The following is a 16,688-nucleotide window of genomic DNA, read 5'->3' on the forward strand; positions in this document are numbered from 1 at the left end:
CCTAGTTTAAGGGAGACTCTAGTTCTGTAATTCCTAGTCTTTTTTTTTTTTTTTTAAGGTTTTATTTATTTGACAGCGAGACAGGGAGAGAGGGAACACAAGCAGGAGGAGTGAGAGAGGGAGAAAAACAGGCTTCCCGCTGAACAGGGAGCCCGATGTGGGACTTGATCCCAGGTTTCCTGGATTAATACCAGAGCTGAAGGCAAATGCTTAACGACTGAGCCACCAATGTACCCCATTTCCTAGTCTTTTTAACAGGATAAGTAAAGAGACATGTTATTCTGAATAGCAAGCTTCAAAATATTTGAAGCAAGAAAAACCGCACAGATGGGGAGAAATAGACAAATTCACAATCATATTTAGGAATTTTTAATAGCCTTTCTCAGTAATTGATAGAAGAAGAAAAGGCAACAATATAGAAGATGCCAACTACACTGTCAACAACTTGCTGTGATTGGCGTGTAAAATACCGCTCTCAGCACCTGTAGAATACGCGTTCTTTTCAGGGGCACATGCACTGTTCACCGAGATAGAGCATGTACTAAACAATGAAACAAGTCTCAAATTTCAAATGATGGGAATGTTGTAGAATATGACATTCTTTGGCAATAATAGGAGTAAATTAGGAATCAGTAGTAAGATAGACAATCCCCTAATAGCACACTTCTTTATTTTTCTGTGTGTCAAAGACAAAATCGCAAGGAATATTAGAAAACATTTGAAATGAATGATAATAAATTGAAAACAAAATAACATTAGTAGAATGCAGCTAGAGGTTTGGGGCAAATTTTTAATGTTAAATATTTATTTTAGGGAAGAAGAAATCTGCGGGTTTTAGACATACTTTTTTCTGGGAAGAGCAAATAATTTTAGGCTTTGGAGGCCATGTAAATCTGGTATATGTTTATGTATATACCTTTTTCCCCCCTCAGCTATATAAAAATGTAAAAACCATTCTTAGCTGGAGAGTAGTTAACAGACTATGGGCCTGATTTGGTCTGTGGACTATAGTTTACTGAACTCTAATCTGTGTTTCTATCTTAAGCTTCTAGAAGAACAAATTAAACCTAAAGCAAGCAGAAGGAAGGAGATAAAGATAAGAGTCAATTAAATTAAGAAATTGAGAAAGAATTGAGAAAATCAGTGAAGCAAAAGTGGTTCTTTGAAAATATCAATAAAATTGATAAATCTCCAGGCAGACTGATGGAAAAAGGAGAAAACAAATTACCAAAATGAAGGTGAAGAGTTGACATTTCTATAGACATTAATATAAAAGAATATATGTATGACTTAATGCTAATAAATTTGGCAACTTAGAGGAAATAGACAAATTCCTTGGAGGACCTAACTGTCAAATATCAAAGGTCACTGAATAACCCAAACATCTCCACATCTATTAAAGAAATTGAATTTATAGTTAAAAGCAAGAAAACTTTGTATCTAGATGGCTTCATTGGTGAGTTCTGATGAACATTTCAGGAAGAAATAGTAACAATTTTATACTGACTTTTCCTGAAAATTGAAGAGGAGGCAACATGCCCTAACACATTTTATTAGGCTAGCACTATCTCTAGACAGCCACTATAAGAAAAAGGACTACATACCAATATCCTTCATGAGTGTAGACAAAAATGCTTAACAAAATATTAGGAAATAGAATTCAGGAATATATACAAAGTACCTACGTTAGTACTGAGTAGGGCTCATTTCAGGAATGCAAAATTGGCTTAATAATAAAAAATCAATATAATTCAAAGGTTAAAAGAGAAAAGCCAGGGGCGCCTGGGTGGCTCAGTGGGTTAAGGGCTCTGCCTTCAGCTCAGGTCATGATCTCAGGATCCTGGGATCGAGCCCCGCATCGGGCTCTCTGCTCAGTGGGGAGCCTGCTTCCCTCTCTCTCTCTCTGCCTGCTTGTGATCTCTGTCTGTCAAATAAATAAATAAAATAAAATAAAATAAAATAAAATAAAAAAGAGAGAGAAAAGCCATGTGATTATCTCAGTAGTTGGAGAAAAAGCATATGATAGAAATACCCGCTTATGATTGGGGGAAAAAACCCACCCAACTTCGCAAACTGGAATATAAATAATATTCCTTGGCCTGTTAAAGGGAATTTACGAAAAACCTACAGCTAACAAGTAAGATTGGGAACAAGGAAAAGTTGTCTGCTCTTACCACTTTCATTCAACATTTTACTGGAGGTCCTAGTGAGTGTAGTAAAGAAAGAAAAAAGAAATAAAAGGCATGCTAATTGGAAAAGAAGAAATAGAGATGTTATATTCAGACAGCGTGGATTGTGCTTGTAAAAAATTGTAAGGAACTTACAGCAAAAAGCTACTAAAGGGGCGCTTGGGTGGCTCAGTGGGTTAAGGCCTCTGCCTTCAGCTCAGGTCATGCTCCCAGGGTCCTGGGATGGAGCCCCTCATCAGGCTCTCTGCTTAGCGGGAAGCCTGCTTCCTCCTCTCGCTCTGCCTACCTCTCTGCCTACTTGTGATCTCTCTGTCAAATAAATAAATAAAATCTTAAAAAAAAAAAAGCTACTAGAAATCAATAAATGAATTTACCTAAGTTGTAGGCTACATGGACAAGATGAAAAAAAACCTAGCTGTATTTGTATATACTAGCAGCAAACAAGTGGAAAGTGAAAAGGACTATTTGCAATGCATCAAAAAACATGTAATGCTTAGGGATCAATTTATATGCAAGAGCTGTACACTTGAATTATAAAACTTTGCGGAGATAAGTAGATATCAGTTGGGAGATAAGTTTTCTATTGGTTTTTGCAACTGAGGGAGTAACTGTCCCTTTAAATAATTATTTCTAGGATGTTTGTATAGCCTTGAATGATAGATACAGTGATTCCTGCTGTAGCCAAGGGCAGATTTGCTTGTTCTGCAGTATAATAAAGATAATCTCTTCCTGTGGACAAAAGGGCAGGTGTGCTTCAGCCCATTATAACTGAGCTCAGGGATATGAGTTGTGATACAAACCCCCTGCCTGCACAACATCTACCTGGGCCTCTCCGTGTCTACCATGGGGGAACTTGTGGGCAGCCAGAAGAACTCACATACATGTGATGCTCGTGTTCCTTGCTATGCTGTAATAAGTCCTGTGTCTCTCCCTAAGAGTACAGTGTGGTCTGCTAGTATCTGTGAAATGCTAACAGGATACTTTGTTCGCTTACAAAGAGGGTCTAAAAGCTCAGATCCCTCACAGTCCTTGGCAGTTTGGGCTATGCAGATGGGGTGCTGATAGAGACCTAGCTTCCTGAAAGAGGAAGGGGACAGCCTGGTGGGTTAGGGTAGGGGTATGGAAAGACTCTGGCATCTGGTGGTGAATGCTGTCACTCAGGTGCTGGACGGGTGGCAGGGGCAGGGGCAACGTCGTCCTGTGTTGTACCTCTTAGTGGATATTTGGGGATTGCACTGAGAGCCCAAATGGTGCTTTGTTTTTTGCACCAACTCCATAGCCCCAGCTGAGAGGCAGCGTGGCTATAATAAGAGCTGAGTCAAGGAGCCCCCAAAGCTGAAATAATGGTCAGAAATAGGACACCAGAAAGTGTGTCAGAGGATATAGAATTTCGGGTGCATTAGAAGGTTGTTTAGTTGAGTTGTAACTGTGAGTACTTGAAACTGAAAGTAAATGCACTGCCAGACCACCGTCTCCTGTGACTCGACTTCTCCCTCCTGCACCTTGACTTCAGGTGCTTGAAGGAGGAAGATGAATAAAGGTTGGACAGAGATCTCCCTGTCCTTAAGAGGATACCCAAGGCTATACCCACATGTCCAGATATGCTGGGAGAACTTCAGGGAGAGCAGAGAGTCACTTCTGTGGTTGTATTGGATACTGGCAACCGAGTCATCATCCTGCCTTGTTCTGTGGAGAATGGAGTGCACTAGATGGAATGGATGGGGTGTGGACAAGGTATGCAGTAGGGAAAGGATGCTAATGTGACATTGTGGGTTAGGCCCTTTGTTGTTTGGTACTGTTTCCAATGCTGAAGGTATAATTGGTGTGGTGTCTTTGCATGCCTACTTTAAATTCCCATAAATGTCAGAGAGGATTCTCCTGATCAGAAAGAGCTGCATGTAGAGAAGTGCTAGTACTTTGGGATCTCAAAACGCTAGTAATTCATTTGAGCTACAAGTTACCGTGACAGGTGATTTTATTTATTTTTTAAAATATTTTATTTACTTATTTGTCAGAGAGAGAGATTACAAGTAGGCAGTGAGGCAGGCAGAGGGGGAGGAGGAAGCAGGCCCCCTGCTGAGCAGAGAGTCCGATGCGATGCAGGGAAGCATCCCAGGACCCTGAGATCATGACCTGAACTGAAGGCAGATGCTTAATGCACTGAGCCACCCAGGTGCCCCATGAGTGGTAATTTTATAGTGTATATAAAGAACTTACCCAACTCAGTAAGAAGTCTTTTTTTAAAAAGGAAAAAGATTTTAGCAGGTACTTTTCAAAAGAAGATACACAAATACACTGCATATATGAAAGAATGCTCAGCGTTGTTAGTCATCTGGGCATTGCAAGTGAAAACTACAGTGAGATGCCACTTCATACCCACTAGAACGGCTGACAATGCCAGTTGTTACTGAGGATGTGGGACAGCTGGTCCTCTTGCCCATTGCTGGTGGGTGTATACAGTGTGAAATAGGTTGGCAGTTTCATGGAAAGTTAAAGATAAATTCACCTTATGACACAGCAAATCCACTTCTTGGTATTTATTCAGAAAATATGAAGGTATGTATCCATAACAAACTTAAACTCAAAATGTTCATAGCAGTGTTATTTAGGAGTCCCAAATTGGAAACAATTTCCAAATATCCATTCACAGGTGAATGGATAAACAAAGCATGGTAGATTTGTATGATGGAATATTACTCAGCAATAAAAAGGAACAGAACTCATAGTAAGTGAAGGAGTAAAGGCAAATCTCAACATACTCAGGGAAAAGCTCATTTTTATTGTTCCATTTATGTGAAGTTCTAGAGTGGGCAAAAAGTCAAACCTATAGTGATAGAGCAGAACAGTGGTTGTGCAGGGTAGGATTTCTAGGGTAGGGGATTGACTGTGAAGGAGCAGACATGTTTTTTCTTCATTTAAAAATACCAGTGGTGGGGCGCCTGGGTGGCTCAGTGGCTTGAGCCTCTGCCTTTGGCTCAGGTCATGATCTCAGGTTCCTGGATCAAGCCCCACATCAGGCTCAGCGGGGACCACCCCCACTGCCTGCCTGTCTGCCTACTTGTGATCTCTCTCTGTCAAATAAATAAAAAATCTTAAAAAAAAAAATACCAGTGGTAAAAATTTAAGGCAATGTAATTTTGTGATTAAAATTATGAACTTTGGTGTAAAACATATCCTGATTTTGAGTCTGGGCTCTATCATTTACTAGTTATGTGACCTTGGGCAGATTACTTAATCTAAATTTCTTCAGCTGTAATATGGGAGTGGTAATGATAATATCACAGAATTGTGAGGATTAATTAATTATGCCATCGTTGGTATATTGCAAGCATTCAATAATGATTAATTTTGGTACTGTTAGTATTCGTCAATGATAATAATTATAATCTGGTGCCCGTGTGTGTTATTCTTAATCTCAGACTGGGTATTGCAGTTTTGTATTTTTAAAAGAAGGAAGACGAAACAATTGCTGACTAGGTTTGTATTCATCTTTAATATTGTATGGGCAAATAACATTAATATTTAGTCAATCAGGAACATGATGTACTCTCTTTAATATGTGAAGATAATGGTACTGATATCTTCATTGGAAGTTCTGCATAACCTTTGGCTAAAAGCATCACAGTTCTGACCTGTTCCTAATTTGCATTATTATTATTATTATTATTATTACTACCACTTTTTTTGTAATAGAACTGGCTTTTACACCCTTTTCATTGGTTTCCTTTTTGACATTTAAGTGGCTAAGGAGGATTTGAGAATCTTCTTCCCAAGTAAAGGTTTTTTTGTTTTTGTTTTTTTTTTTTTTATCTGAAGCTGATTGATCAAACTTGAGCCAAATAAGTCATTTAATCTGCATGTGCCGAGATGGATTACTCTAGAACTCCTTTAATATTAATTTGAATATTTAATGGATTTTTGGAGATGGCAAACTGTCCTCATCTTAGAACCTAGCTCCCTGGAGATTTGAAGATATTTTCCAATATTTGTTTACATTTAAATCTTTATGTGAGTCAGCAGTTTTCAAGTCTGTCAATGGGAAAAAAAAATAACTGGCAAGAAATAAGGTTATCAGACATGCCAAAGACTAAAAAGTTTTATGTGGGCATTGGAAAGGAGTGTCCTGAATGCAGTATACTTTTGGATTGAGACATGGCGCATGAGAATATTTGCTTCTAGTTTTGTGTCCCATGTGACTTATATTTCAGATTCCTGAAAGTTGAGAGTATGTCGAAGTGATGTAAGCCAATAGGTATCAGGAATATCCTTCATTCAGTTGTACATCAGCAACAAATGATTATTTTGTCACTAGTATTTCTTTTGAATAATTTTATTCCTAAATCTGTTTTGAAAATTAATAATTTATTCATTTTCAACTTTTCTTGCAGCGCCCGATCCACCTTCTAGCAGAAGAACGACCATGGAGGTGGTGCCAGCCGAGGTGAATAGTTTGCTTCCAGAGGAGATAATGGACACTGGTATAACTTTAGTGGAGGATGATAGTATTGAGGCTGTTATTGTGTCATCCCCAATTCCCATGGAGACAGAACTGGAAGAAATTGTCAACATAAATTCTACTGGGGACTCTACAGCCACGCCCATTTCCACGGAACCAATCACAGTGTACAGTAACCACACTAACCAAGTTGCAGTGAATACCACAATTACTAAAGCAGATTCTAATACCACAGTGAAACCAGCTTTTCCAAGTGGCCTTCAAAAACTTGGTGCTCAGACTCCTGTGACTATATCAGCCAATCAGATTATTTTAAACAAAGTATCACAGACATCAGATCTTAAACTTGGCAATCAGACCCTTAAACCAGATGGACAGAAGTTAATTTTAACAACTTTGGGCAAGTCTGGTTCACCAATTGTTTTAGCACTACCCCATAGCCAACTACCCCAGGCTCAGAAAGTTACAACTCAGGCCCAGTCAGGAGATGCTAAGTTACCACCGCAGCAAATTAAAGTAGTTACCATTGGAGGGAGGCCAGAGGTGAAACCTGTCATTGGTGTCTCAGCATTGACCCCAGGAAGCCAACTGATTAATACTACAACTCAGCCCTCTGTGTTACAGACCCAACAGTTAAAAACAGTGCAGGTAAAAAAAAAAAAAAAAAAAAAAAAAAAAAAGGGGGCTTATTAATTCAAATGCATGTTAAAAATTAAACTGATTCATAGTTGTGTGTGTAGGGTGATTAAATGCATAGTTGTTACTGAATTCTTTTGAATGTTGCTTTTAGTAATTGTGTGGTTTCTTTTTCGTAAAGTTTGATGTCTAATGCTTTGAAAATGTTTGCTAGAGAACTTAGAGCAAATATAATTTTTGTTCAATTCCAACTTAGTGCATTTATAGCTCTTTACTCATTTTTAAGTGCATTTTATTCTTAGTAGTAGTTCGATTGCAAGTACGGTCTGCTGGTGTAAAAATGGCAGAGTTGCTGCTGGGGTGTCAGAATATCATACAGACATAATTTTTTTCAGTTAACAGATGGCCAAAGTCTAGGAAAACTTGCTGCTCTGAGCAATCCTTGGAGCCAGCAAAGTGCATGCTAGCCCGTGTATGCCACCTCTGTGCAGTTGTCTGTCCATTGCCATCACTCGTGTTTGCTGTGTGCAAAAGACAGTGTCACGTAATGGAAGGTAACACATTGGCTTCAGAAGTGGACCAGCTGGATTTGATTCACCTCTGTGATGCCCTGCCACCTGTGGAACTTTGGATTGGTTACTTATCTTTTCTGAGTTTTTGAATTTAGCTGGAAGATGGCTCTTTGATCATGATGAAATATGTAATAAAAGGTAGTACTTGATGTGGTTCTCAAAAGTTTGAGGACGCTTGAAAATGGTGCCTATTATTAGTATGAATAGGATCCTAAGATAAAAGTTTAATAGAACATATATTAAATGGTTTCCAGTTTTTCATGCTCAAATAGGCCTTTTTAGGTCATCATGTTCTTAAAATAAAATGATCCACTTAGGATCAGGAAACACAAATATATTCCCTGCTTGAAAGATTCACTGCTCAGAAAAAGGAACAGACATGACTCAGAGAACTATGCAGGTTTATAAGGAAAAGGAAGATATGGGGAACTATCCATGCTCAGCTGATGTTAGAAGTTATGATGTTTTGGTTATTATGTTGGCAAAATAATGAAAAATTTATTTTTCATGGGCTTTTTTTCTTTAAGCTCCTGTTTTGAAGTGATCTCTATACCCAACGTAGAGCTTGAACTCACAACCCCAAGATCAAGAGTTGCACACTCTTCATCTGAGCCCAACCAGGTGCCCCTCATGGGCTTTTTATTTAAGCACTTTGTTTGATTTCTCAAACCTTGTAATTTGCTCATGTCCCTCCTGCCACTATTAAATATTTAATGCTTTTTTAGAATTTTTTTTTTTAAAGATGTTATTTATATGAGAGAGAGAGAGAGAGAGAGAACGCGCATGAGCAAGGGAGAGGGGCAGAGGCAGAGGGAGAAGCAGACTTACTTCCCACTGAGCAGGGAGCCACCATGGGGCTCTTGATCCTGGAACCTTAGACATGACCTGAGCCAAAGACAGATGCTTAACCAATGGAGCCACCCAGATGCCCCTCTTTCTTGTTTATTATCATTTCTCACTTATCTCTGAGTTCCTTCTACTTCTTTTGGTCAGAGTCTCTTGAATGAGATACACTGTCATCATCAAGCATCTTGTCCTCAGCTTGATTTTTTTAAATCAGTTTTAAAACTTGTTTTTATTAGTTTGCGAGAGTTTACCTGGCTTTGGGGATATGGATCATAGCCATGTTCACAATAAACTGATAATGAAAACCAGAATGTCATTTTTTTTTTCATTTACTAGGACATTGTATACATGTGATTTAATGACCAGTTTACTTGTATCTACAAGTTTTCTACTCTAATTCCCTAAGTACTGACAACGACAGCAAAGACTGGGGTCTAATTCTTACTAGAATTAATAAACTAATTAATAAACTCTTATTATTGTTAATTTTTATGAAAGCTGATTCTATTTATTAAAAAGAACTTTTTAAAAAAAAGAATTATTTATTTGTCAGAGAGAGAGAGAGAGTGCGGGAGAACACAAGCAGGCAGAGTGGCAGGCAGAGGCAGAGAGAGAAGCAGGCTCCCCACTGAGCAAGGAGTGGGACTCAATCCCAGAACCCTGGGATCATGACCTGAGCCAAAGGCAGTGGCTTAACTGAGCCACCCGGGCATCCCTAAAAAGAACTTAAAAAAAAAAAAATTCATTTATTTGTGAGAGAGAGAGAGCACCTGTTGGGAGAGAGAGATGGAGAAGCAGACTGCCTGCTGTGCAGGGAACTCGATGTGGGCCTCAATCCCAGAACCTTGGGATTATGACTTGAACGGAGGCAGACAGTTAACTGACTGAGCTACCAAGGCACCCCCCAAAAAACTTTTATATAAAAGCAAACAAAAATGAAAGAAACCCCATTTAGAATATTGTTCCACTTCTAGTTTTTAGGCAGCTCAAATCTTTGAAACTCCAAAGTAACCTACAAAGCTCTAAAGCACAGGAAAAAAAAAATAAAGAAGCTACACATTTATGTTTCCTCTTTAGGCACCAAAATATTTGGTTTAGTATTAAATAGTGTATATGATTCTCTGGTTTTTTTCCTAGACAATCCTCAGTGTTGTGTTAAGTTTATTTATTTATATTTTATTTGACAGAGAGGTTACAAGTAGGCAGAGAGGCAGTCAGAGAGAGGGGGAAGCAGGCTCCCTGCCCAGCAGAGAGCCCGATGTGGGGCTCGTTCCCAGGGTCCTGGGATCATGACCTGAGCCAAAGGCAGAGGCTTTTAACTCACTGAGCCACCCAGGCACCCATAGGCCCATAGTGTTGTGTTAAGTTTTTTTTTTTTTCTTTTTTAAGATTTTATTTATTTATTTGACAGAGAACACAAGTAGGCAGAGAGGCAGGCAGAGAGAGAGAGAGAGAAGCAGGCTCTGCACTGAGCAGAGAGCCCGATGTGGGGCTCGATCCCAAGACCCTGGGATCATGACCTGAGCCAAAGGCAGAGGCTTTAACTCATTGAACCACCCAGGTGCCCTTGTTGTGTTAAGTTTAACAGAGTATTGAAACTGTTAGGATACGGACAGCAAGTAAGGGGGAAAGAAGGAGACCTATCTTGAAAAACCAAAGAAAGAGGTGACAATTGAGGCCAGAGGCAGTAACAAAAAGGTATCGTTACACTTAATCACAGATACATAAACACTCCCCCATGTTTCTTGTGTATAATATATAAGAGTGATTAACAGCAAACAGTCTGAACAATGTAACTCCTTACTAGCTCCTGAACTGATACACTACAGTGCCAGTATTTACCTACGTATATTATTTGATCATATATTTGCCCATTTTACTTGTAAAATTCTTTGTTCGAATCATCTTTGTCTTTATCTGTTGATTACATAAATTTGTTAAAAGTGATACTTCATGCTTTGTTTTACTTGATAAAGTAATTTTTTTTAGAGTAGCTTAGAATTTAATAATGCAAAAAGTATGGATCTTTGAACGAACTATAATCGTTATTTTCAACAGTGTGCCACTAAAGAAACATAACAACAAGGGCAAATTGGAGTTGTTCATTTAAATAATTAATGTGCTTTTGGTCGTATTGTTTTGATTGTTTTTCTGATTGGTAAGTATTCATATAGTCATATGATTGTGAAAATCAATTAAAAATAGGGAAATGCTCTAAGCTCCTAATCTTTATAGTTAAGAATATCCCCCCAAAAAAGAATATTTATTACAAGACATGGGTTTCTAAGAATATCAATACCTTTTCCTTTTCAGATTATTAGTACTAAGTCAATAGATGATATATTCTGATATCTTAGAATTTGAGGCCTGTAAACACAGTTGGGAAATATATTCCCTTTATGTCTCCCAAACTGTATCAGTGTTTTTAAGTATAATCATGCATTTATTTAGACATATCAGTTTTGTAAGCTGGATATTTTTTTTTTCTTAGTATGGTAATGGGTCTCCTTGACTATTTTTTTTTTTTAAAGCAATTTGTGTTTCATTTATATTTTGTTTTGTCAGTCACATGTTCTGAATATAAGAAAATAAAATATTCTAGGTATAAAGTAATGTGTTATTTAATTTATAATTTGAGCACAAAGCTGATATTTATGTAGTTCTGAGATCACTTGCAGCTTCTGGTATATTTCTGTCATTCAGATTGGTCATGTTAATTCATTTTAAGTCATTATTTCCAATATTAGTACTTTTAGGTCCTTTATTTTCATATCTGACAAAAAATAAAATATTTAATGTCTTCCCTATCATAGCTAAATTTCTGCTTCTAACTTTTAGAAGAAGCTATCTATATCTTAGCATACGTTGATAATTTCAGTATTAAAACATTGATAACTCTACCCTCCTTGACTTGTGGAGAATTTTAGTTCAGGTCAACAGTGTGCTGATATAATAAGATCAGGGATGAGTATAATCCCTACCTTCAAAGAATTGATAGTCTAGTAAACAGTATTTTAGCAAATAACATTTCTAGCCCCTTTGTCTTTAGAGTAGTCTTTGTTTTCCAAACTTACTCTTTGTATCCAAGGGCACTGACTTGTTCAATTCTTTGTATTATCTACCCCTGATCTATATATATAAATATATAGATATATATCTAAAGCTGAAGATCTAGTCATAAGCCTGTCTTTATTGTGTATTTATATTTTGCTTCCAGGGGCCAATGTAATTACATTTACAGGTGGCTTCATCATTTACTTCATCATTTATGCTTTCTTAATTGACTCTTTCTATTATTGAATAATTTGTTATTTTGAGAACAAATATTACTGTGTTGTAGTGTTTTAGTATTATCATTAATAAGCATTATTATTAAACATGTCAAAATACTCACCGTTTTTCATCATATGCATGTTATCCTACAGACTAAGATAAGAATTCACAATAAAAATGCAAAGGTATTGCTATATATTGGCTTAAGGATGGGATCACATTAGTATTTTGATGAATGGCTGCATTTTAGGTGTTTTTAAAATGATTACTTAGATATACTCTGTCAATTGAGCTGGTTTCATGTGTACTTCTATATATCAATCTTCTGTGTAATTTTGATTGAATAGGTGTTTTACAGAAACAGATCGTCTTCATAGTTATTTATATATTTCAGATTGCTAAGAAGCCTCGAACACCAACCTCTGGTCCAGTAATCACGAAGCTGATCTTTGCAAAACCAATTAATAGTAAAGCAGTTACAGGACAGACAACTCAAGTATCACCACCAGTCATTGCAGGTTATATTTCTTTATAGTTTATTAAGCTATTTATTTACCTCCTTTTTAGGTTTAAAAAGGGCTGTTCTGCCATCTTGAAATGTTTTAGTGCAACAAGTAGAGTTATTATTATAAACCAAACTAATAAGTGTGACACTTACTAAATGTATGCTTTGAGCAAACTGCCTTATCTCAAAATCAGTCCTTTACTTCAGTCTCCTTAGTTTTTTTTTTAATCATGAAAGTAATGAAGTCTTAAACTCCAGTGATTCTAGCTAACATTTGTCTAGTGTTTACTATGTGCCTTGCACTATTCTTAGCTCTTTACATAGTGACTTAAATAGTCCTTGAGCAATCCTGTGAGGTAGGTATTAATAACAGCCCCATTTCACCAGTGTGGAAATGGAGGCACTCAGCTCGTAAATGGTTGAATTGGGATTTGAACCCAGGCAATTTGTCTCTAGAGGACATGTTAAGTTTAATAGATTTAAATGAATACCCACGAGAGAGTAGTATTTCGTGGTTTCTGTTTGAATTTTTGGTTTCAGTGTGTTAATATGCTTTATATGCAGTTTTCTGTGAACAGAAGATTATCACAATGATAGTAATTACTTAAGTGGTAACAGAATTTTAACTATATTTTCCAGCAAGTTCCTTAGTGTGGCCCAGTTCTCTTTTATTACGTACTTTAAAATTTGTCCTCACCAGTAACTGTAACACCTCAAATCTTGACCTCAAGTATTTCATTTTCTTCATAGTTTATCTGCCTTTGTATTCCCAATCTAGAAGTTCTTTGACTTTGAGATCTCTAATCCATTAATGCTTTTGTTACTGCGTTAGTGTACTATTACCCACTTCTTGTCCTCAGAGTCTTCCTTAGTGAACCTGGAGCCCATGACCCATGGTTATCACTCCCGAGCAAACACCACTGGTACGCTTTTCCCCTTCTCCTTCTATATATCCAGCTCTCTTCTTACTTCTTGCCTGGTTGACTGCTCAGTACTTCTAGAATCACAGCCATGGTGACTGGTCTTTAATTCAGAGCTATACTAACATGACTCTTTTTACCAGTTAGGAGCTTATTTCTAATTTCCATTGTGGTTAAGGGTTTATGGAAGTACCTCTGGGTGGCAGATTTGACTAGAGACTTTCCAATGCTAATCACCCATTACTAGAAAGTGTATTCTTCTTGATGAGGGTAAATTAACCATGGGGGAGGGTAAAGTGGGAGGGCATGTATACTAAAACCACCTACTAGACAACTGTGAAGTCAATGGCAGTGATTTGTCATTTTCCTGAGGCTTTGAATCGTATCTAGGGAAGCTTCTCATTTTAGTTCAGTGAGAGGAGGCGTGGAGAGATTGTAATTTGAGGGTAGTGTTGGTGAATGAATTTTCTCTCCTGGCCCTCAGCAGAGATGTGTGATGTTAAAGGATGCTGGTGTCTTGAGGACTGTCATGGGAGGCAGGTGCGGCGCCTGAAGAAAGACTGGAACGGGTTTGAGTTTGGAGCTGGTTCAGGAAGTGGGCTTCAGTTGGCTGAAAGTAAGGAAGGCTTTGGATATGTTGATGAAAAAAGGGACCCCACTAGTCCTCAGGGAGGTTTTGGGAGGTTTTGGTGGAGAGGGTTCACCAAGAGGAATGTCTCAGTGCAGTGTTTTTTGTTTTGTTTTGTTTTGTTTTTTACTCGTTTTGAGTTTGAGAGAGTTTCTTAAATTTTTTAATTAGGTGGGAAAATTATATATTAAACAATTGTGGTATTTGCAGAAGTGTCTGAATGAGTATTTGGTAAATGCCAAGATTTCACCTCTTTTACATTTGACTATAATGATGTCATTGCTGAGTCTTTGGATCATTTATATAATGTGTTTACACACTAATCTTAACTTCACCTTTTATTTTATTTTTAAAGATTTTATTTATTTGAGAGAGAGACAGTGAGAGAGAACATGAGTGAGGAGAAGGTCAGAGAGAGAACCAGACTCCCCGTGGAGCTGGGAGCCCGATGCGGGACTCGATCCTGGGACTCCGGGATCATGACCTGAACCAAGGGCAGTCGTCCAACCAACTGAGCCACCCAGGCGTCCCACTTCACCTTTTAATTATAGGCAGATTTATTGGCTCTACCAAAAGGCATAGGTAGACCTCTAATAAACTTTATTAGAATTATTAGCATTAAGTTTAGTAGGAGAGAGAATTTCTACTGTCAACTGATACCTTATATAGACTTTTTAATTCATTTGAGACAAATTTTAAACCACTGAAGTAGCTTTCCTATTGAATTCTTTTTATCACAAGAAGGTTTTATCTTTATATTGCGCTATTGATTTTTCAAAGTACATTTAGATTGTTTTTAAATGACTTTTCGGCTTCTCATTGGAGATAGATATCTTTTTCTGTCTTGTAGTCAAGATAAACTTAGCTTATATATGTGATTTTTTCTAAAATGCAAATCTGATCTTAACACACCCTTGCTGAAGTTTTCCTAGGCTGTATCCATTTCTCATCTCTTTCTTGGCTTCATTCTATCAGATTTGAATTCAAGTTACAGTGCTTTCTTAACATTAAAGGCATTGCTGATTTAATACATACTTTTTTCATTTTCACCTCTTATTAGTTCCATACTTAGGATTTAACTTACTTTAAGAGATTACCAAATGGACCATTTTCTCTTAGGACTTAGGATCTTTGCATTGTTCCTTTTACTTACAATGCCTTTCTTTGCTATACTCTTCCCCCTGATTGTCTCATGTATTCCCATAGAACTTAATTATACCTACTAAATTCTTAATTTTAGGGGTGCCTGGGTGGCTCAGTTGTTCGTTAAGGTTCTGCCTTCAGGTCAGGTCATGATCCCAGGGTTCTGGGATCAGTTTTCGCATCTGGCTGCCTGCTTCTCCCTCTCTCACTCCCCCTGTGTGTGTTCCCTCTCTGTCTCTCTCTGTCAAATAAATAAATAAATCGTTTTAAAATTAACATACAATGTATTATTTGCCCCAGGGTAAAGATCTGTGAGTCCTCAGTCTTATACACTTCACAGCACTCACCGCAGCATATACCCTCCCCAGTGTCCCTCACCCAGCCACCCTATCCCTCCCCTTCACCCCCCAGCAACCCTCAGTTGGTTTCCTGAGATTAAGAGTCTCTTAAGGTTTGTCTCCCTCCCCCGTTCCATCTTGTTTCATTTTTCCCCTTCCTACCCTCCATGACCCGCCCACCCCGCCTCTCAAATTCTCTTATTAGAGAGATCATATGATAATTGTCTTTCTTTGATTGACTTATTTCACTTAGCATAATACCTTCTAGTTCCATCCACGTCATTGCAAATGGCAAGATTTAAGGGTTTTTTGATGGCTGCACAGAATTCCATTGTATGTATGTATGTGTGTGTGTATATATATGTGTGTGTATATATATATACCACATCTTCTTTATCCATTCATCTGTTGATGGACATCTGAGTTCTTTCCATAGTTTGGCTATTGTGGACATTGCTGCTATGAACATTCAGGTGTGCATGCCCCTTCGGATCATTGCCCCCCCCACCCCCATCTTTTGGAGTAAGTCTCTTGATTCTTTTTTTTTTTTTTTTTAAGATTTTATTTATTTACTTGACAGAGTTCACAAGTAGGCAGAGAGACAGGCAGAGAGAGAGGAGGAAGCAGACTCCCTGCCGAGCAGAGAGCCCGATGCGGGGCTCGATCCCAGAACCCTGAGACCATGACCTGAGCCAAAGGCAGCGGTTTAATCCACTGAGCCACCCAGGCGCCCCAAGTCTCTTGATTCTTGGAGAACAGCCAACAATAGAGTGTAAATACCTTGGAAATTGACTTCAAGGGGAAATTATGTAACTTGTATCCTTGCTTGAAACTGTCTGCCGAGCTAAGGATAAATAGGGATTTGGAGAGTAGATAATCAGGAGAGATGCTACCTGGATGAAAAATAAGCAATAGGGCGCCTGGGTGGCTCAGTGGGTTAAGCTGCTGCCTTCGGCTCGGGTCATGATCTCGGGGTCCTGGGATCGAGTCCCATGTCGGGCTCTCTGCTCAGCAGGGAGCCTGCTTCTCTCTCTCTGCCTGCCTCTCTATTTGTGATCTCTCTGTCAAATAAATAAATAAATAAATCTTTAAAAAAAAAAGAAAGAAAAAGAAGCAATAAAAATACATTTGTATCTTTAGGGTAAATACCCAGTAGTGTGATTGCTGGATGGCAGCGCGACT

General features: G+C 38.1%; 1 protein-coding gene across 21 annotated transcripts in view; it reads left to right on the forward strand.

Annotated features, from left to right (window-relative positions):
- LIN54 (lin-54 DREAM MuvB core complex component) overlaps positions 1-16,688 on the forward strand; it is a 68,679-nt gene that overhangs the window by 6,977 nt on the left and 45,014 nt on the right. For 9 of the 21 annotated variants that reach the window (XM_082726485.1, XM_082726491.1, XM_082726477.1 and 6 more), the window contains exons 2-3: positions 6,578-7,293; positions 12,367-12,490. In XM_082726485.1, coding sequence (XP_082582611.1) covers positions 6,610-7,293; positions 12,367-12,490 — 808 coding nt within the window. In that variant the 5' untranslated portion in view covers positions 6,578-6,609. Of the gene's footprint in view, positions 1-2,517; positions 3,924-4,403; positions 4,746-6,577; positions 7,294-12,366; positions 12,491-13,337; positions 13,401-13,884; positions 14,014-16,688 lie in introns of those variants that run through there. The other 12 variants (XM_082726481.1, XM_082726486.1, XM_082726482.1 and 9 more) reach the window with 6 other exon arrangements.

The sequence above is a fragment of the Mustela nivalis genome, assembly GCF_964662115.1.
Source record: "Mustela nivalis genome assembly, chromosome: 4".
NCBI lineage: Eukaryota > Metazoa > Chordata > Mammalia > Carnivora > Mustelidae > Mustela > Mustela nivalis.